We start from the raw sequence: 21265 nt of genomic DNA on the forward strand, positions 1-21265 counted from the left end.
AAAGTTCATATCATTTAAGCAGGACTCAATATATTAAGACCAGCCACAAAATATTTCCAAAATTTACCATACATAGATTCACTCCTCCCATTCTACCTATAAAAAGAAGTGTTTGTTTCTGCAATTTTAATAAGGACTTCTAGGATTTGGAATTTAGCAACGATACTGGTAATGCCAACATTTCATTACAGATGGGCTTTTTCTACATCAGGAATTGTTGAAAAAAAAGGACTTTGCAAACATTCCACTGTTTGTTTCCAAGAGTTGTTGTTGTAAAAAAAAACTGACCATAATACACTGGAGCAGAATTAGGTTACTTCGTCCTTCGAGTCTGTTCTGCCATTCAATCATGGCTGATATTTTTCTCGTCCCCATTCTCCTGCCTTCTCCCCATAACCCCTGATCCCCTTATTAATCAAGAACTTATCCATCTCTGTCTTAAAGACACTCAGTGACCTGGCCTCCACAGCCTTCTGCTGCAAAGAGTTCCATAGATTCACCACTCTCTGGCTGAAGAAATTCCTCCTCATCTCTGTTTTAAAGGATTGTCCCTTTAGCATGAGGTTGTGCCCTCTGGTTCCAGTTTTTCCTATTAGTGGAAACATCCTCTCCATGTCCACTTTAGCCAGGCCACACAATATCCTGTAAATTTCAATAAGTTCCCCCCCCATTCCTTCTAAACTCCAACAAGTACAGACCCAAAGCTCTCAACCGTTCCTCATACCACAAGCTCTTTATTCTAATGAGCATTCCTGTGAACCCCCTCTGGACCCTTTCCAAGGCCAGCACATCCTTCTTTAGATATGGGGCCCAAAACTGCTTGCAATACTCCAAATGGGGTCTGAGCCTTATACAGCCTCGGAAATACATCCCTGCTCTTGTATTCTAGCCCTCTCGACCATATTATTTTCCAGTTATAATGAGGATAATGGAATCCAAAAAAACAAATAGTCGGAAATATTGATCAGGATATGAAAAAGTATGTTAGCGAGTTTCCTTCCCAGAACTTTATTCTATTTCTCTCCTTCAGGATTCTGACCTATATTATACTTTCAGCATATTGTGTCCATTTCCCATGACCTTTCAGTAAAGAAACCATTACCCTCCATTTATAACAATATTTTCTAACTTCACAGAAACCATATAATATTTTGAAGTAATTCCATGCAATAACCAGCTCCAAGAAGAGAGAATCTAAACAACTCCATGCATTCAATGGCATTGCCATTTCTGAATCCCTCCCCTCTCAACAACCCGGGGCAGAGGGTACAGTCTCACAATTGGACCAGAAACTGAACTGGACCAGTCATATAAATACTGTGGCTACAAGAACAGCAGATCAGAGGCTGAGAATTCTGTGATAAGTAACTCACACTGCAAAGCCTGTCCACATCTACAAGGCACAAGTCAGAAGTGTGATGGAATGATCTTCACTTGCCTGGGTGGGTACAATTTCAACAGCCATGAATGAAGCTCAACACCATGTAGAACAAAGCAACCCGTTTGATTGGCACCCTACTCCATCACCGACACAATGGCAGCAGTGTGCATCATCTACAAGATGCACTACAGCAACACACCAAGGCTCCTTTGACAACATTTTCCAAACCCACAACTTATGTCAAATAGATGCACGTGGGCAGCAGGCGATTGAGAACATCACCACCTGAAGGTTCCCCCTAAGTCACACACATAGAACATAGAACATTACAGCACAGAACAAGCCCTTCGGCCCACGATGTTGCGCCGACCAATTAAAAAGCAATGACCTTCTAACCTAAACCAATCCCTTTCCATCCATAAACCTATCCACGGATCTCTTAAACACCCCCAAACTAGGCGCATTTACAACTGCAGCAGGCAGGGCATTCCAATCCCTCACCACCCTCTGGGTAAAGAACCTACCTCTGACATCCGTCCTATAACTACCACCCCTTAATTTAAAGCTATGCCCCCTTGTGCTAGCTTTCTACATCTTGACTTGGAACTATTTCTCTGTTTCTGCAGTGTCACTGGGTCAAAATCCTGGAATTCCCTTCCTAACAACACTGTGGACGTACCTGTACCACATGGACTGCAGTGGTCCAAAAAGGCAGCCCTTCACATACAGAGCTTCCTTGAATGGCTGCGGAGGGGAATTTTAATTCTTCCTGAAACAGAATACAGCTGTGAGAACACAAGAATAAGGAGATTTCCATCTGGCCCTTTGAACCTGTTCTGATGGCTGATCTACTAGCTCAACTCCACCTTCCTGCAATTTCCCATAACACTTTATATTCCAGAGTATAAGAAGAGATTTATCCTCACTTCAATCCTAAACGGCCAACCCCTTGAGATTGTGACCCTTAGTTCTAAACTCCCTAGCCAAGCAAAACATCTTCCCAGCATCTAACCTTTCAAGCCCCTTAAGAATGTTATGATTCAATACAAACACATCTCTTATCTGCGCATCCTCCAACTTAGTGAATGAAACCTCAGCTGCCGACCAGCAGCAGCTCCTCTTGCAGCCTCAAGACACCCCCAGCAGCAGCTTTTACAGCCTCAGACACGTCCAGCAGCAGCTCCTCTTGCAGCCGATACCCCCAACAGCTCCTCTTGCAGCCGATACCCCCAACAACAGCTCCTCTTGCAGCCTCAGATACCCCCAACAACAGCTCCTCTTGCAGCCTCAGATACCCCCAACAACAGCTCCTCTTGCAGCCGATACCCCCAACAACAGCTCCTCTTGCAGCCTCAGATACCCCCAGCAACAGCTCCTCTTGCAGCCTCAGATACCCCCAGCAACAGCTCCTCTTGCAGCCTCAGATAGTCCCAGCAACAGCTCCTCTTGCAGCCTCAGATAGTCCCAGCAACAGCTCCTCTTGCAGCCTCAGATAGTCCCAGCAACAGCTCCTCTTGAAGCCTCAGATAGCCCCAGCAAACAGCAACTCTTGCAAACCCCTGAGTAGCCTCACGTACCCCCGACTTCCCCCCATAGCTCCTCTTGCAAATCACTGTGCAGCCTCAGATACTCCCCTCCAGGAGCAGCTCCTAGTCTCAGTTACGGCCACCAGCAGTTCCTCTCTCTCAAGTCACTGAGCAGCCTGAAGTACCCCATACCAGTTCCTCTTGCGAGTCACCACCCAGCCTCAGGTGCCCAGGAGACGACTGCAAAGCTACATCATCCCGACCTCACTCTCTCACACGCATACAATTACATGTTTGCTGGCAAGTGGGGCGGCCTCAGTTGTTGTCAACAGCTTTGCCCTTTTCCTGTTGTACAAACAACACCAAAGCTCTTCAGGCAAAGGCTAGCAAGCAAAAGAAAAGATTACAATTAAGGACAGGTGACAAACTGGTAGGCTTTTTAAAGTCTTAAAGAACGGGGGGAAAACATTAATACAGCTTAGGCAGCTGGGAGGCAAGGCCACCAGTTATGGATAAGTGAAAGTTATGGATAAGTGGGGGTGGCACGGTAGCACAGTGGTTAGCACTGCTGCTTCACAGCTCCAGGGTCCTGGGTTCGATTCTCAGCTTGGGTCACTGTCTGTGTAGAGTTTGTACATTCTCCTCGAGTCTGCGTGGGTTTGCTTCGGGTACTCTGGTTTCCTCCCACAGTCCAAAGATGTGCGGGTTAGGTTGATTGGCCATGCTAAGAAATTGCCCCTTAGTGTTTAGAGGTTCGAGGGATTAGTGGGTATAATATGTAGGAATATGAGGGCAGGGCCTGGGTGGGATTGTGTTCGGTGCAGACTCGATGGGCCGAAGGGCCTGTTTCTGCACTGTAGGATACTATCTCTATCTTATCTAATCTATTCAATTTCTCCTCATAGGTCAATCGCCCCATCCCAGAATTAGCCTAATCAATTTTTGCTGTACTACTTCCAAGACAACAATGTTCTTCCTCAGGTAATGAGACCAAAACTTTATACACTACTCCAAGTGTGAACTCACCAAGGCCTTACATAATTGCAGTAAGACTTCCTTACTCTTACACTCCTATCCCACATTAATAAACACCGCCATACATTTATTTCCCCGATCTGTATCTGTATGTTAACTTCCTGTCATACATGCTCAAGGCACCCAATCTCCTCTGAACACCAACATTTCCTAGTCTCTCATTATTTAAACAAAAATCTGTTTTTCTATTTAACTTACCAAAGTTGTAATTTCATAGCTCGTCATATTTCATATACCATGCTCTTCCCCACTCACTTAACCTATCCTTATCCCTTTGAAGACACTTTTGTGTCCTCCTCATAGTCTAATTTTGCACTGTCAGCACACTTGGATAGAGTACACAGTCCCTCTTCAATAAATGGCTGAGGCCTAAGCACTAATCCTTGCAATACCCCACTTATAGACTGCAAATCTGAAAATATTCCATTTATTCCTGCTGCTTCCTGCTCATTAACCAATTCTCAATTCATATTAATATGTTTCCCCCAGTTGCAGGAACCTAATTATAAGTTTATTTATTAGTGTCACAAGTCGGCTTACATTAATACTGCAATGAAGTTTCTGTGAAAATCCCCTAGTTGCCACACTCCAGCACCTAACTAGCATGTATTTTGGACTGTGGGAGGAAACCGGAGCACTCAGAGAAAACACAGGCTGACACGGGGAGAACATGCTGACTCCACACAGACAGTAATTCAAGCCAGGAATCGAACCCAGGTCCTCACCAGCACCCCGGTGCTGTGAGGAGCAGTGCTAACCACTATGCTACCCCCGTTTTGTGTAAAATAACCTTACATGGCAATTTATGGAATGCTTTTTGAAAATGCAAATACATTAAATCACTAGTTCCCACTTATTCAAGATGCATGTTATCTCAAAAAATTCTCTTTGTACATCTGTGTTGACTTTGCTCAATCGTATGATGATCTTCTGAATGTCCAGTTATCGTGCCCCTAATAACAGATTATTCCTTGAATATCAGGGTTGTATTTACTACCTCCAAATCCGAGGGGAGGGTATCAGAACCTAGGGAATTCTGGATGATCAAAACTGATGTATCCAGTATCACTGTAACGACCTTTATTAAAACTCTAGATGGAAGCTATGAAACTGGGGGATTCTTCAGCTTCATCCCATTAATTACACCAGGCCTATTTCTTTACTCATTTCTCCAAGTTTCTCATTCTCATTGGACCCTCAGTTACTTACTATTTGGCTATTGTTCCAGTGAATACCTTGGATTGTTTTATTACGTTTAAGGTGTTACATGAATGTAGGAACATAAGACTGGCCATCTGGCCCCTCGAGCCTGCTCCTCCGTTCAATAAGATCATGGCCGATGTTTTTTTCATAGACTCAGCTCCACTAACCCGCTCGCTCACTATAATCGTTAATTCCTTTACTGCTCAAAAATTTATCTATTCATGCCTTAAAATCATTCAATGAGGTAGCCTCAACTACTTCACTAGGCAGGGAATTCCACAGATTCACAACCTTTGGGTGGAGCAGTTCCTCCTCAACTCAGTCCTAAATCTGCTCCCCCTTATTTTGAGGCCATACCCCCTAGTTCTAGTTTCACCCACCAGTGGAAACAACTTCCCTGCTTCATTCTTATCTACTCTCTTCATAATCTTGTATGTTTCTATAAGATTTTCCCTTATTCTTCTGAATTCCTATGAATATAGTCCTAGTCTACTCAGTCAAGTTATTGTTGCTCTTGTTGATCATTGTCACATATTTCCAACCTGAATATTAGATAGAACATATTGCATACATGGAGGAGAAAGAGTGGTAGGTGAAGCTCAACAGTCCACTCCTGCAGTACCCCACCCCTGCCCCTCCAAATCACTGGATCACAAGATGACGCAAATGGGTCCTCTTCTTGGACAATCAAGTGTTCTTAAAGCGCTCAACAAATATTACAATACAAAATAGAGGCTTCATTACACACTCAATGTCATTGGAGGGTTCTATTGGACAAAAGTCACGCAAAAGGCAGTCTTGTGCTACACAGTCTGTTTTTGTTTGCATTATTTTGGGAATTGATTTCTTTTAAGCCAGAGCAGGCACCAACAAACAAATTGGTAAATAGCACATCCTTTCCCAACAACAAAGAAGAACTTCAGGTTTAGCTATCTTCACAACATTGCAATACAGGATTACTGCACCTGAGAAAACCTGTTCATCAGATTTGTATTTTGCAACATCAGCAAGTGATTCTTTTCCATTTTTCACTGAAAACACATCTCTGCCCCTATGGACTAAGAATCACGAGATAGGCTTGATAACTTGAACTCTGGGATCTCTTTATTTAAGGTGTGCACTCATTCACAGTCAGCTCGAAAGCTATCCAACAGGGTCTCACACTGGGAACAGCTAATTGCCCAGGGGTTACCTGACTCACACTATTAAAGGGGCAGTCTGTGCCCCAAACTGCAACATAAAATATACACACATATCACAATCTTAAATCCAAAATTAGAACATATTTACAAACAAGGAAGAACATATTTACATATAATGACTACCATTTATACAGAACATTGCAAACTACCACAGTCTCCAACATTAAATCCCTTAAGACTGTTCACATGGACATAATGGCTAGAATTTTACTGTCCTGCTTGCCATGGGAATCAGAGCGGGCAAGGGGCAGATCACGGAAAGATCTGTTATCCTCGGGCAGGATTTTATGGTTTCTACCCAGTGAGTTTTATCAGGGTGATGGCTGTCTCGTAGAGGCTGTTTCTTCGTTTCAGAGTAGTCTCCCAGGATTCTGAAAGATCCTGCTTCGCAGTAGAAGTGTCTCTTTCTGATGGACTGCAGATGGCTGGTGCCACAGATGCTGTGTGTCCTCCCTTGGGGTGACCCACTCTGACTCTGAAATACTTGGCTTGGATAACCCCATTGTGGATGGGTCCATCGTTTGTGGGGCTTCCCACCTCTGATGCATTGCTGTGACCTGCATGACTTTCTCTGGACTGCATCGGACAAAGGTCCCATTTGTGTAACAATGGTAACCTTGGTACCAACTTCTCTCTAGAAGTGTAATTCCTGGCCTGAAAAGTCCTCAACTTCACACTTCCTGCTCTTTTGGCCATCTGTCTCTCTTGGTTCTGTTCATCCATGTCTTGGGACTCCCCCAGCTGCAGATTAAACATGGTTCTCAATTTTTGGTTGAACATTAACAAAGCCGGCAAGTACTGGGGTTGTTGCATGTGGCATGTTTCAGTACATACTCAGAAATTTATTTATCCACCGCTCTAGCAACCCCTTCCCTTCCGACGACTTCAGAGAGACTTTCAAATCTGACCAAACCGTCCCGCTAGATCATTTATCACCGGGTGATACAGTGTTGACCTCACATGTCTGATTGCATGATGCTCCATGTATTCAGCAAAACCTTGTGCCACAAACTAGGATCCCACTGTCACTGATCACTTGATCTGGATTGCCAAACCAGGCAAATATTTCATCAACTTTGTCCAGCACTAACTCCACCGACGTGGACTTCATAGCCATGACCTCTGCCACTTGCAGAGTGGGCATCCATTATCACTAAGAGCATCTGCCCTTCCACTGGGCCAGCAGCATCAATGTGGATTCACTGCCTCGGCTACTGGAGTCATTTCCACAGATGAAGGGGCATTAAGAGCGGCACCTTCCTTACCAAAGTGCAGGAGTCACATGGTCCCACCTTTTCTTCAATTTGTGCATTTACATTCGGATGCCAAAAATAGTTTATTGCTAATTCTTTAATTTGCACCATCCCCCAGGTACCCTCGGTGCACCTGTTCCAGCACCTTTCCTCTTAAGGATGGGGGAATGACAACTCTCATACTCCATATTAAATATCCATTCAATATGGACAACTCCCACCTTTGGGACGTATATGGCTGAAACTCTAGGCGGTTTCTGCAATATGGCCTCCCTCTCAGGACAAAGTGCACTACTTGGCTCATAATTGGATCATTCCGGCTGACATTCAATACCTGCTTAGTGGTTATCGGTACTTTACCCTCGCGTGTGAAGTACATTACCTTCAGATCCCAGCTGGGAGCATCTTTAACTCCAGGCAAACTTAGTCTTGACAGAGCATATGCAAAGCCATGTTTCTCAGACTGGTGGTACCAGATTTCCTATGAATAGACTGACAACACCAACACCAACGCCACCTTTGCAATCAAGCTGCCCCCTGGATAGTATCCCAGTATACAGTCCTAAGATGGATGTCAACGGCCTATGGTCTGTCAGGAGAACAAAATGCCTATCATGTAGGAAGTGATGAAACTTCTTGACACCAAAGACGATGGTGCACTCCACCTATGCATTATTTTCCTCAACCTTTGTCAACAACGTAGAAGTGAATACTATGGGTCTTTCCTCCCAGTTTGGCATAACATAATACAGGACAGTCCCAACCCCATAGGGTAAGGCATCACATGCAAACTGCAGTAGTAACTTTGCATCTTTCACATTTTCAAAGCCTGCTTTACCACCAGGTAGACCTCACATTCTTTTGTCCACTTCCACAGCTGTCATCAGTTTCAACACTGCCACCAGATCTGGAACGAACTTGCCATAGTAATTAGCAAGTTTCAAAAACATCAACTAGGACATATTGTCTGGTCCTGGGCCTTCATAAGAACATAAGAAATAGGAGCAGGAGTAGGCCATCTAGCCCTTTGAGCCTGTCCCGCCATTCAATAAGATCATGGCTGATCTGTCGTGGCTCAGTTCCACATTCCCGCCCTCTCCCCATAACCCTTAATCCCCTCTCTTATCAAAAACCCATCAACCCGCATCTTAAAAATATTTAGCGAGGTAGCCTCCACCACTTCAACGGGCAGAGAATTCCAGAGATTCACCACCCTTTGAGTGAAGAAGTTCTTCCTCAACTCCATTCTAAACCGCCCCCCCTTTATCTTGAGGCTGTGCCCCCTAGTCCTACTGTCCTTTCTGAGCGGGAAGAGTCTCTCCACCTCTATCCTATCCATCCCATTCATCATCTTATACGTCTCAATGAGATCTCCCCTCATTCTTCTAAACTCTAACGAGTAGAAGCCTAGTTTATTCAGCCTCTCCTCATAGCTCAACTCCCTCAACTCCGGCATCAGCCTAGTAAACCTCCTCTGCACTCCCTCCAAGGCCAAAATATCCTTGCGTAAGTACGGCGCCCAAAACTGCACACAGTACTCCAGCTGCGGCCTCACCAATGCCCTATATAGCCGCAGCAAGACCTCCCTACTTTTATATTCAATCCCCCTCGCTATGAAGGCCAGCATCCCATTTGCCTTCCTGACCACCTGCTGCACCTGCAGGCTGGGTTTTTGCGACTCATGCACAAGGACCCTGAGGTCCCTCTGCAGCCTCGCCTGCTGCAGTTTTTCGCCATGATGGCCTCCATCTTCTTATACGCCTTGTGTAACCCATTGCCATTAGTTTCATGACCCAGGTATTCAAGGGAGTCTTTGAAGAGCTCACATTCCTCTCTCTTGACTTACAGGTTGTGCTCCTGCAATCTTGAAGATATTCTCCAGCTTTTTAAATGCTCCTCCTGAATCTGTTGAATCTGTAAGGTATCGTCCCAGCAATACTGGATTCCTGACAATCCACTCAAGATTTGGCCCATGGCTCTCTGGAACACAGCTGGAACTGTCATAATGCCAAAGGGAAACCACTTAAAGTGGAAAAAGCCCATGTGTGATTATCATTAGCAGCAGTTGTGAACCATTCACATCCCCCCATCTGAAAACAGACCTGTAATAGGTGCATTTTGGAGAATTTCTTTCCTGCCAGACTCCTAACTATGTCTTCTATGAGAGGAAGTGAGTCTTGGTCCACGCACAGGTCTGGGTTTACTGTCACTTTAAAATCCCCACAGATTCTCACCGATCCATCTGATTTCACGAGTGGAACAATTGGGGTGGCCCATTCACTAATGGTCACTGGACCCAATGCCCCAAACAGCCGTTCCAATTCAGCCCCTACCTTAGACCTAATGGCATATGGTACTGGACTTGCCTTTTAAGCTCCTTGGAGAAGCCTCTGGCTTCAGCCATAATTTAACCTTGATATCCTTCAATTTTTCAAGGGTTCCTTGAAAGATATCCTTATATTTTTCCAATAACCCTAACCCACTTACCATGACCTAATTCCATTTCAACTTCTGTAGCCAGGAGCGTAGCATCCAAATAAAACAGAGTACCACGCTTTTCACCACATATAGTGACAATTCTGCACATTGGTTCCTCAACCATACCTTCAGCAGTACGTAATCCTCGAGAGGAACCACATACACGCTGTGTATACATTCATAATGTGATCTTTGCAGGTTTTAATGACAGGGCCTTTAACTTCTCCCTGTATACTGGTTCGGGTAGCAAGTACACTCCAGCCCCCATTTAAAAAATCCATTTTCCTTGTTTTCCCCTGCAGTTTAGGGAGAACACAGAACCAATCAGATTCACCCCATACTGACAGAATGTTCAGTCTGAACTCTTGTTTCTCTGACTGTCTGCTTCCGTTGCAGACCCGGCTGACTCCCTACTCTCTCCGTTGCTGGCAATTTGGAGCTTTTCTCCCTGGCTTAGTTGCACCCGGCAATTCCTGGCAATACACCCAACTTGCTTGCACTTGCGACATTGGGCCTCTCGTGTCCAGCAATTTGATTCCTGTGGCCTGTCCTGCCACACTGGTGGCATGCCAGTTGCAAAGCCGAAATCTGAAGGGTTTCTGCTACCTTGTGTACCCAGGCACTGATACCCAACTGTGCCGCTTCCGTGGCAAATAATTCCGTGGAAATTGCTATCTCTAACATAGACTTAAACTATATATTCTTTTCAGCCAATCACTTCTGCTGACTGGCTTCATGCCAGAAGCCATGAAACAGCCGGTCCTGTAAAGCATCCTTAAGTCCATTCCCAAACTTGCAGTGCTCAGCCAGTCTTTTCAGAGTTGCCACAAATTGAGCAATGGACTCCCCTTAGAGTTGGTTGCGTTTGTAGAATTGCAAATACATTGCGATCGTCAATGGTTTTGGAGTGAAATGAGTTTTTAATACATCACACGATTCTTGGCAAGTCTTCTCATCTGGTTTGTCAGGTTGTAGCAAACTCCTCGAAACAGCAAAGGTCTTGCTCTCTGTGGTACTCAAGAAAATCGGTACTACCAGGTCCTCATCCACACTATCTGCCACCAGATAAGCACTGAAGCACTCTATAACGTATCCAGCTCTTTGCCTCTTCCTCAAGTGGCCTATGGTCCTGAAGCTGATGGTCATTTTGTTTTTCTCCCAGCAGGAGTTTTTCCCGCCAAGTGTAGGCCTGAAATTTCCTCCTGCTGTCGCCAGCAGCCGTCCACTGCCCGAGAGTCCTCGGCATCTGCCTCCCACAACAGCCACTCCCTCGATGATTGAGTTTTAGATTCCTTCCCCGCTGTTGACTGCATCCTGAGCACCCTCAGAGCCCACTTCTACATGAGTATAGGCCCAAAGCCTCCTCCCGCTATAGCTGATAGCCGCCAGCAGCCTCAGTCCCCTCAGTGCCCATTTCCAGCAATGTTTTCGGTCAGCTCCCAGGCAAGTCCTACTCCCCCGCCCCAGGTGGAGTGTTTAAAATGAAGTTGCGGCAGTCAGAACACTCTACCCGATATTCATGAGGTTGCCATGCTGTGGTTCTTTTCCTGCGCCATACTACAAAGTCCCAGAATGATGCTCGATCTCCTCCCCCTTTGCCAAAATGGGATGCCAGCAGAATATGTAGGCTGTGAAACAGCCCCTTGGCCAATTATTATGTATGCCCCTATGGATTATGGGTGCATCAAGAATCATGAGGTAGGCTTGATAACTTGAACACTGGGATCTCTTTATTGAAGGCGTGCACTTATTCACAGTCAGGTCTAAGACTGCCAAACAGGGTCCCATACCAGGAGGAGCTAATTGCCCAGGGGTCACCTTACCTGCATTCTTAAAGGGGCAGCATGCACCCCAAACCCCAAAATACAATATATACACAAATCACAAAAACATTTTGCAATTAGTGCCTCTTCAGCCAGTTCTTTCCCTAAAATCTAAGGATGCGACTTACATAGGAAGTAGGATAACTTTCATATCTATAAACAATTAGTTTTGAATTTCTTTTTCAGTTATCAACAGTAGAGAAATCTCAATTTTGGCATAAAATCAAGTTAGAAATGAATCAAACCACAAAGTTACAGACATTTTTTTAGGTTGACATTCAGCCACTTAGAGAAATTCTGCAGAAATAATGAATGCAACATTTCTACAAGCTGCTTTTAATAAATCTAGTAATATGCTAAAAAACAATAATTAAAACATTGGCTGGTTAAGTATCAGGAGGGTCCAAATCTCTGCAGTCCTATAAAATTACTAACTGCTGTCCCCCAAGCTGTTAGTAGCTGCTGCATTGTCCGTCATTCAGTGATCACAGTTGAATGAAAATGATCTTTTCAGGAGACCGTTATAGGGGACACACATTGAGCTCGCCATATCTGTCCAAACAATGTTACATAGCATCTTGAGTGGAAAAAGTGAATTAGGGATCAATTAGAAGTGGGAGGAGTTTGCTTAGAAGCAATTTATAAAGAAATATTGGCAGTGAGATGCCACACACATGCACACAAAGGGAATGGGATGTCAATAGATCCGAAGCAAAAGAATAGAAATTAACCATGTGGGGGCCAGCTTCACTCTACTGGTGATGTAACCTGAACTCAGTGCAGACGGCTGATGTAATGAATTGAAGATTAAAACAGATGGGTGAATATTTAGCATAAAAATGCTGAAACAATTATTGCAAAGTATGTAACGAATTTTTACAACAAACAATTAAATTAAAGTGAACAGCTATTATAAGTATTAATACCGGGTGATACTTGCTAAATCCCAAATTTCTCTTCAGTCCTTTTCACAAATAAATTCATTCTAAGCATTTGATCAGATTGTGCATTTATACCAGAGGCATTTGTTCTGACAGTAAGGACTGATCAGTAAGGGATCCAAAGCTGTTCAGTAATCATGGAGCCGATCATAAGATCAGAGAAACAGAAGCAAAAGTAGACCATTCAGCCCATCAAGGGACTACACCAATCAATAAGACCACGGTTAATTAGATTGTAGTCATAATTCTACTCTCCTAAACCCACCGCCCCTTGCCCCAACTCATGATTCCATTGTAGATCAGAAATCCACCTAATCCAATGTTCAATTATGCAACTGCTACTGCCCTCTTTGGAAAAAAATTCTAAGACTAACTACCCTCGAGAAGGAATTCCTCATCTTCTTCGCTTTCAGCTGCTCCCATTTTACTTGGGGTCACCACAATGCTAGTTTATTGCCCTTCTCCATCTCTTCCTGTCAGTCACCCATTTCTCTTTCCAAGTCTCTCATCGTCATACCTTTCCGGCTGGCCTTCCTCCTCTTCTGGAAATCCCAATTCCTTCATTTGCCTCACCGCATTTCTTCTCCCTCTGCAACAGCTGACCATAACCATTTCAATCTCTTCTCAAGTGCTTTCTTCAATTCTCCTGCAATCTTCAATGATCCCCCTTAATGTGCAGGTTCCTTATATTGTCCTTCTTTGTTACCTTGCACATCCAGCTCAGCATCTGCAGCTCATTAGTATCCAGTTATTGTTCCTCTCTCCTTGATGTTGCCCCAGTTTCTGCACTGTATAACAAGGCTGGTCTCACAACTATCCGTCAGTTTCAGTGATACATTTTTGTCACATAACACACTGCTGCATTTCTTCCAATTACTCCAACCAGAGCTAATCCAATGCTTAATTTCCATACTTTCATCTTTAGCTACCACTGACCCTCATGTACTTCAAACTACTCACTTTCTTCAAGTCTAGACCCAGAACCGTTACATCTTCACTTTGATCTTCTTCCCTAGGCTCAAACTGACAGATCATTAATTGGCTCTTTGGTCTTCTGACTGTCATACCTACATTTTCCAGTGCTTCCACCAAATACTCCATCATTTTCTCATCAGCCCCACCACATTTCCAAAGGTAGGGACTTCAACGCCCATCACCAAGTGTGGCTCAGTCGCACTAATATAAATCGGGCTGGCTGAATCCCAAAGAACGTAGCTGCTAAACTGGGTCTGCAACAGGTGGTGAGGGAACCAAGAAGGAAAAATACATCTGACATTGTCCTCACCAATCTGCCTGCCGCAGATGCATCTGTCCATAACAGTACTGGTAGGAGTGACAACTGGACAGTTCTTGTGGGGTCAAAACTCATATTCACTGAGGATACCCACTATTGTATTGTATGCTTGAAGTGTCCTGGGCTTAACCACCTTCAGCTATTTGACCAAGAACATTTCTTCCATCATAAGGTCAGAAGTGGGGATGTTTGCTGATGACTGCACAATGTTCAGCACAATTCACATCTCTGCAGATATTGAGGTAGTCCATGCCAAATGCAGAGAGCCTAAACAATGTGCAGGATTGGGCTGACAAGTAGCAAGTAACATCTGCAAGTACCAGGCAATAACCATCTCCAACAAGAGGGAATTTAACCAAGGCCAATGACATTCAATGGCATTACCATCACTGGATCCTCATTATCAAAGTCCTGGAAGTTACCATTGACCAGAAACACAACTAGACTAGCCATACACGTGTTGTGACTATAGAAGCTGGACAGAGGCTTGCAATCTTTGGCAACCAACACCTCCTGACTTCCCAAAGCCTGTCCACCAGGGTATGATGAAATATTCCCCACTTGCCTAAATGATTGCAAATCCAACCCAAACAATTCCCAGATAAACACAAAATATTGCAGATCCTGGACCCTGAAACAAAAACAGAAAAATACTGGAAAACCTCAGCAAATCTGACCGCATCTGTGGAGAGACAGTAGAGACAATGTTTTGAGTCTAGATGACTCTTCATCAGAACTGGGCCAATTTGCCAACCACGAGTCACCCCATGAGTCTACTCTCAATCATCAGTAAAGACATGAGGAGTGCCATCAAGCAGCACTTGCTTCGTGATAACCTGCTCACAAACACTCAGCTCGCACTCCGCAAGGGCCACTCAGCACTTGACTCTGGTTCAAACAGGGACAGAAGAGCAGACCTCCAAAGGTGAGCTGAGAGTAACTGCCCTTGGGCGTAACTATGTAGGGCGCAATTGACAGAGTGTGGCATCAAGAAACCATCAGAAATCTGGAGTCACTGGGAATCAGGAGGAAAAGGTTTCCCTGATGAGGGTCATACCAATCACAATGGAAGACTGTTAAGGTCATTGGTCAACCATGTCAGCTCCAGGACATCACTGCAGAGTTCTCTCTATCCCAGTCTGTCTCTCTCTCTCCATCCCAGTTTCTCTCTATCTCCATCCCAGTTTCTCTCTTTCTCTCTAGCCCAGTCTCTTTCTCTTTATCACAGTTTCTCTCTCTCTCTCAGTGCAGACTCTCTCTCACTATCCCAGGCTCTTTCTCTCTCTATATCCCTATTTCTCTCTCTCTCTATCCCAGTCTCTCTCTCTCTTTCCCAGTCTCTCTCTCTTTCTACATCCCAGTCTCTCTCTTTCTCTCCCTCTCTATCCCAGTCTCTCTCTCTATCCCAGTCTCTCTCTCTCGATATCCCAGTCTCTCTCTATCCCAGTCTCTCTCTCTCTATCCCAGTCTCTCTCTCTCTCTCTATCCCAGTCTCTCTCTCTCTCTCTATCCCAGTCTCTCTCTCTCTATCCCAGTCTCTCTCTCTCTATCCCAGTCTCTCTCTCTCTCTATCCCAGTCTCTCTCTCTCTCTCTATCCCAGTCTCTCTCTCTCTCTATCCCAGTCTCTCTCTCTCTCTCTATCCCAGTCTCTCTCTCTCTCTCTATCCCAGTCTCTCTCTCTCTCTCTATCCCAGTCTCTCTCTCTCTATCCCAGTCTCTCTCTCTCTCTATCCCAGTCTCTCTCTCTCTCTATCCCAGTCTCTCTCTCTCTCTATCCCAGTCTCTCTCTCTCTCTCTATCCCAGTCTCTCTCACTCTCTCTCTATCCCAGTCTCCCTCTCTCTCTCTATCCCAGTCTCCCTCTCTCTCTCTATCCCAGTCTCTCTCTCTCTCTCTATCCCAGTCTCTCTCTCTCTCTCTATCCCAGTCTCTCTCTCTCTCTCTCTATCCCAGTCTCTCTCTCTCTATCCCAGTCTCTCTCTCTCTCTCTATCCCAGTCTCTCTCTCTCTATCCCAGTCTCTCTCTCTCTCTATCCCAGTCTCTCTCTCTCTCTATCCCAGTCTCTCTCTCTCTCTCTATCCCAGTCTCTCTCTCTCTCTCTATCCCAGTCTCTCTCTCTCTCTATCCCAGTCTCTCTCTCTCTCTCTCTATCCCAGTCTCTCTCTCTCTCTCTATCCCAGTCTCTCTCTCTCTCTATCCCAGTCTCTCTCTCTATCCCAGTCTCTCTCTCTCTCTCTATCCCAGTCTCTCTCTCTCTATCCCAGTCTCTCTCTCTCTCTCTATCCCAGTCTCTCTCTCTCTCTCTATCCCAGTCTCTCTCTCTCTATCCCAGTCTCTCTCTCTCTCTATCCCAGTCTCTCTCTCTCTCTCTATCCCAGTCTCTCTCTCTCTCTCTATCCCAGACTCTCTCTCTATCCCAGTCTCTCTCTCTCTCTATCCCAGTCTCTCTCTCTCTCTATCCCAGTCTCTCTCTCTCTCTCTATCCCAGTCTCTCTCTCTATCCCAGTCTCTCTCTCTCTCTATCCCAGTCTCTCTCTCACTCTCTCTATCCCAGTCTCTCTCTCACTCTCTCTATCCCAGTCTCTCTCTCTCTCTATCCCAGTCTCTCTCTCTCTCTCTATCCCAGTCTCTCACTCTCTCTATCCCAGTCTCTCTCTCTCTATCCCAGTCTCTCTCTCTCTCTATCCCAGTCTCTCTCTCTCTCTCTATCCCAGTCTCTCTCTCTCTCTCTATCCCAGTCTCTCTCTCTATCCCAGTCTCTCTCTCTCTCTATCCCAGTCTCTCTCTCTCTCTATCCCAGTCTCTCTCTCTCTCTATCCCAGTCTCTCTCTCTCTCTCTATCCCAGTCTCTCTCTCTCTCTCTCTATCCCAGTCTCTCTCACTCTCTCTATCCCAGTCTCTCTCTCTCTCTCTCTATCCCAGTCTCTCTCTATCCCAGTCTCTCTCTCTCTCTCTATCCCAGTCTCTCTCTCTCTCTCTATCCCAGTCTCTCTCTCTATCCCAGTCTCTCTCTCTCTCTATCCCAGTCTCTCTCTCTATCCCAGTCTCTCTCTCTCTCTATCCCAGTCTCTCTCTCTCTCTCTATCCCAGTCTCTCTCTCTCTCTCTATCCCAGTCTCTCTCTCTCTCTCTATCCCAGTCTCTCTCTCACTCTCTCTATCCCAGTCTCTCTCTCTCTCTATCCCAGTCTCTCTCTCGCTCTCTCTATCCCAATCTCTCTCTCTATCCCAGTCTCTCTCTCTCTCTCTCTATCCCAGTCTCTCTCTCTCTATCCCAGTCTCTCTCTCTCTCTCTCTATCCCAGTCTCTCTCTCTCTCTATCCCAGTCTCTCTCTCTCTCTCTATCCCAGTCTCTCTCTATCCCAGTCTCTCTCTCTCTCTCTATCCCAGTCTCTCTCTCTCTCTATCCCAGTCTCTCTCTCGCTCTCTCTATCCCAATCTCTCTCTCTCTCTCTATCCCAGTCTCTCTCTCTCTATCCCAGTCTCTCTCTCTCTCTATCCCAGTCTCTCTCTCTCTCTCTATCCCAGTCTCTCTCTATCCCAGTCTCTCTCTCTCTCTCTATCCCAGTCTCTCTCTCTCTCTATCCCAGTCTCTCTCTCGCTCTCTCTATCCCAATCTCTCTCTCTCTCTCTATCCCAGTCTCTCTCTCTCTCTATCCCAGTCTCTCTCTCTCTCTCTATCCCAGTCTCTCTCTCTCTCTCTCTATCCCAGTCTCTCTCTCTCTCTATCCCAGTCTCTCTCTCTCTCTATCCCAGTCTCTCTCTCTCTCTATCCCAGTCTCTCTCTCTCTCTCTCTCTATCCCAGTCTCTCTCTCTCTCTCTATCCCAGTCTCTCTCTCTCTCTATCCCAGTCTCTCTCTCTCTCTCTATCCTAGTCTCTCTCTATCACACTCTCTCTATCTCTTACCTGGGGAATTGCTTCCTCAGATCTCTCAGGGCCTCTCTGTTGGGCCTCAGCTTCTCCACGTACCGGCTGATCTGGGCGTACTGGGCCCGGTTCAGCCCCATCGCGACCCCGGGGAGAAACAGCAACTCGAGCCCGAGGCCTGAGGCCTTCCCCAGCAACAGCAACAACGGCGCTGATTGGCTGCCGCGCCGTCCACCCGGAGAGAGAGGAGCTCTGATTGGTCAAAGAGACTGGGATAGAGAGAGAGAGAGAGAGACTGGGATAGAGAGAGAGAGAGAGAGACTGGGATAGAGAGAGAGAGACTGGGATAGAGAGAGAGAGAGAGACTGGGATAGAGAGAGAGAGAGAGAGACTGGGATAGAGAGAGAGAGAGAGACTGGGATAGAGAGAGAGAGAGAGAGACTGGGATAGAGAGCGAGAGAGAGACTGGGATAGAGAGAGACTGGGATAGAGAGAGAGAGAGAGAGAGACTGGGATAGAGAGAGAGACTGGGATAGAGAGAGAGAGAGAGACTGGGATAGAGAGCGAGAGAGAGACTGGGATAGAGAGAGACTGGGATAGAGAGAGAGAGAGACTGGGATAGAGAGAGAGAGTGACTGGGATAGAGAGAGAGAGAGACTGGGATAGAGAGCGAGAGAGAGACTGGGATAGAGAGAGACTGGGATAGAGAGAGAGAGAGACTGGGATAGAGAGAGAGAGTGACTGGGATAGAGAGAGAGACTGGGATAGAGAGAGAGAGAGAGACTGGGATAGAGAGAGAGACTGGGATAGAGAGAGAGAGAGACTGGGATAGAGAGAGAGAGAGACTGGGATAGAGAGAGAGAGATACTGGGATAGAGAGAGAGACTGGGATAGAGAGAGAGAGAGAGACTGGGATAGAGAGAGAGAGAGAGACTGGGATAGAGAGAGAGACTGGGATAGAGAGAGAGACTGGGATAGAGAGAGAGAGACTGGGATAGAGAGAGAGAGACTGGGATAGAGAGAGAGAGACTGGGATAGAGAGAGAGAGAGAGACTGGGATAGAGAGAGAGAGAGACTGGGATAGAGAGAGAGAGAGACTGGGATAGAGAGAGAGAGACTGGGATAGAGAGAGAGAGAGAGAGACTGGGATAGAGAGAGAGAGACTGGGATAGAGAGAGAGAGAGACTGGGATAGAGAGAGAGAGAGACTGGGATAGAGAGAGAGAGAGAGACTGGGATAGAGAGCGAGAGAGAGACTGGGATAGAGAGAGAGAGACTGGGATAGAGAGAGAGACTGGGATAGAGAGAGAGAGAGAGACTGGGATAGAGAGAGAGAGAGACTGGGATAGAGAGAGAGAGAGACTGGGATAGAGAGAGAGAGAGACTGGGATAGAGAGAGAGAGACTGGGATAGAGAGAGAGAGAGAGAGACTGGGATAGAGAGAGAGAGACTGGGATAGAGAGAGAGAGAGACTGGGATAGAGAGAGAGAGAGACTGGGATAGAGAGAGAGAGAGAGACTGGGATAGAGAGCGAGAGAGAGACTGGGATAGAGAGAGAGAGAGACTGGGATAGAGAGAGAGAGAGACTGGGATAGAGAGAGAGAGAGACTGGGATAGAGAGAGAGAGAGACTGGGATAGAGAGAGAGAGAGACTGGGATAGAGAGAGAGAGAGACTGGGATAGAGAGAGAGAGAGACTGGGATAGAGAGAGAGAGACTGGGATAGAGAGAGAGAGAGAGACTGGGATAGAGAGAGAGAGAGAGAGACTGGGATAGAGAGAGACTGGGATAGAGAGAGGGAGAGAGAGAGACTGGGATAGAGAGAGGGAGAGAGAGAGACTGGATAGAGAGAGAGAGAGAGACTGGGATAGAGAGAGAGAGAGACTGGGATAGAGAGAGAGAGAGACTGGGATAGAGAGAGAGAGAGACTGGGATAGAGAGAGAGAGAGACTGGGACAGAGAGAGACTGGGACAGAGAGAGACTGGGATAGAGAGAGACTGGGATAGAGAGAGAGAGAGAGACTGGGATAGAGAGAGAGAGAGACTGGGATAGAGAGAGAGAGAGAGACTGGGATAGAGAGAGAGAGACTGGGATAGAGAGAGAGAGAGAGACTGGGATAGAGAGAGAGAGAGACTGGGATAGAGAGAGAGAGAGACTGGGATAGAGAGAGAGAGAGACTGGGATAGAGAGAGAGAGAGACTGGGATAGAGAGAGAGAGAGAGACTGGGATAGAGAGAGAGAGAGAGAGACTGGGATAGAGAGACTGGGATAGAGAGAGGGAGAGAGAGAGACTGGGATAGAGAGAGAGAGAGACTGGGATAGAGAGAGAGAGAGACTGGGATAGAGAGAGAGAGACTGGGATAGAGAGAGAGACTGGGATAGAGAGAGAGAGACTGGGATAGAGAGAGAGAGAGACTGGGATAGAGAGAGAGAGAGACTGGGATAGAGAGAGAGAGAGAGAGACTGGGATAGAGAGAGAGAGAGACTGGGATAGAGAGAGAGAGAGAGACTGGGATAGAGAGAGAGAGACTGGGATAGAGAGAGAGAGACTGGGATAGAGAGAGACTGGGATAGAGAGAGAGAGAGAGACTGGGATAGAGAGAGAGACTGGGATAGAGAGAGAGAGAGAGACTGGGATAGAGAGAGAGGGAGACTGGGATAGAGAGAGAGAGACTGGGATAGAGAGAGAGAGACTGGGATAGAGAGAGAGAGAGACTGGGATAGAGAGAGAGAGACTGGGATAGAGAGAGAGAGAGACTGGGATAGAGAGAGACTGGGATAGAGAGAGACTGGGATAGAGAGAGAGACTGGGATAGAGAGAGAGACTGGGATAGAGAGAGAGAGAGACTGGGATAGAGAGAGAGAGATACTGGGATAGAGAGAGTGACTGGGATAGAGAGAGAGAGACTGGGATAGAGAGCGAGAGAGAGACTGGGATAGAGAGAGAGAGAGACTGGGATAGAGAGAGAGACTGGGATAGAGAGAGAGAGAGAGACTGGGATAGAGAGAGAGAGAGAGACTGGGATAGAGAGAGAGAGAGACTGGGATAGAGAGAGAGAGACTGGGATAGAGAGCGAGAGAGAGACTGGGATAGAGAGAGAGAGAGACTGGGATAGAGAGAGAGAGAGAGACTGGGATAGAGAGCGAGAGAGAGACTGGGATAGAGAGAGAGAGAGAGACTGGGATAGAGAGAGAGAGAGAGACTGGGATAGAGAGAGAGACTGGGATAGAGAGAGAGAGACTGGGATAGAGAGAGAACTGT

The 21265-nt window shown here is 46.2% G+C and overlaps 1 protein-coding gene across 3 annotated transcripts in view; it reads right to left on the reverse strand.

Annotated features, from left to right (window-relative positions):
- Positions 1-18240, reverse strand: part of cdin1 (CDAN1 interacting nuclease 1) — a 134366-nt gene extending 116126 nt beyond the window's left edge. Inside the window, exon 1 of one of the 3 annotated variants that reach the window (XM_080203159.1) lies at positions 18044-18240. In XM_080203159.1, coding sequence (XP_080059285.1) covers positions 18044-18144 — 101 coding nt within the window. In that variant the 5' untranslated portion in view covers positions 18145-18240. Of the gene's footprint in view, positions 1-15193; positions 15421-18043 lie in introns of those variants that run through there. The other 2 variants (XM_080203161.1, XM_080203160.1) reach the window with 2 other exon arrangements.
- Positions 18241-21265: the final 3025 nt, after the last annotated feature.

This window comes from Carcharhinus amblyrhynchos, chromosome 14, assembly GCF_965287045.1.
Source record: "Carcharhinus amblyrhynchos chromosome 14, sCarAmb.v2.hapA, whole genome shotgun sequence".
Classification (NCBI taxonomy): Eukaryota; Metazoa; Chordata; class Chondrichthyes; order Carcharhiniformes; family Carcharhinidae; genus Carcharhinus; species Carcharhinus amblyrhynchos.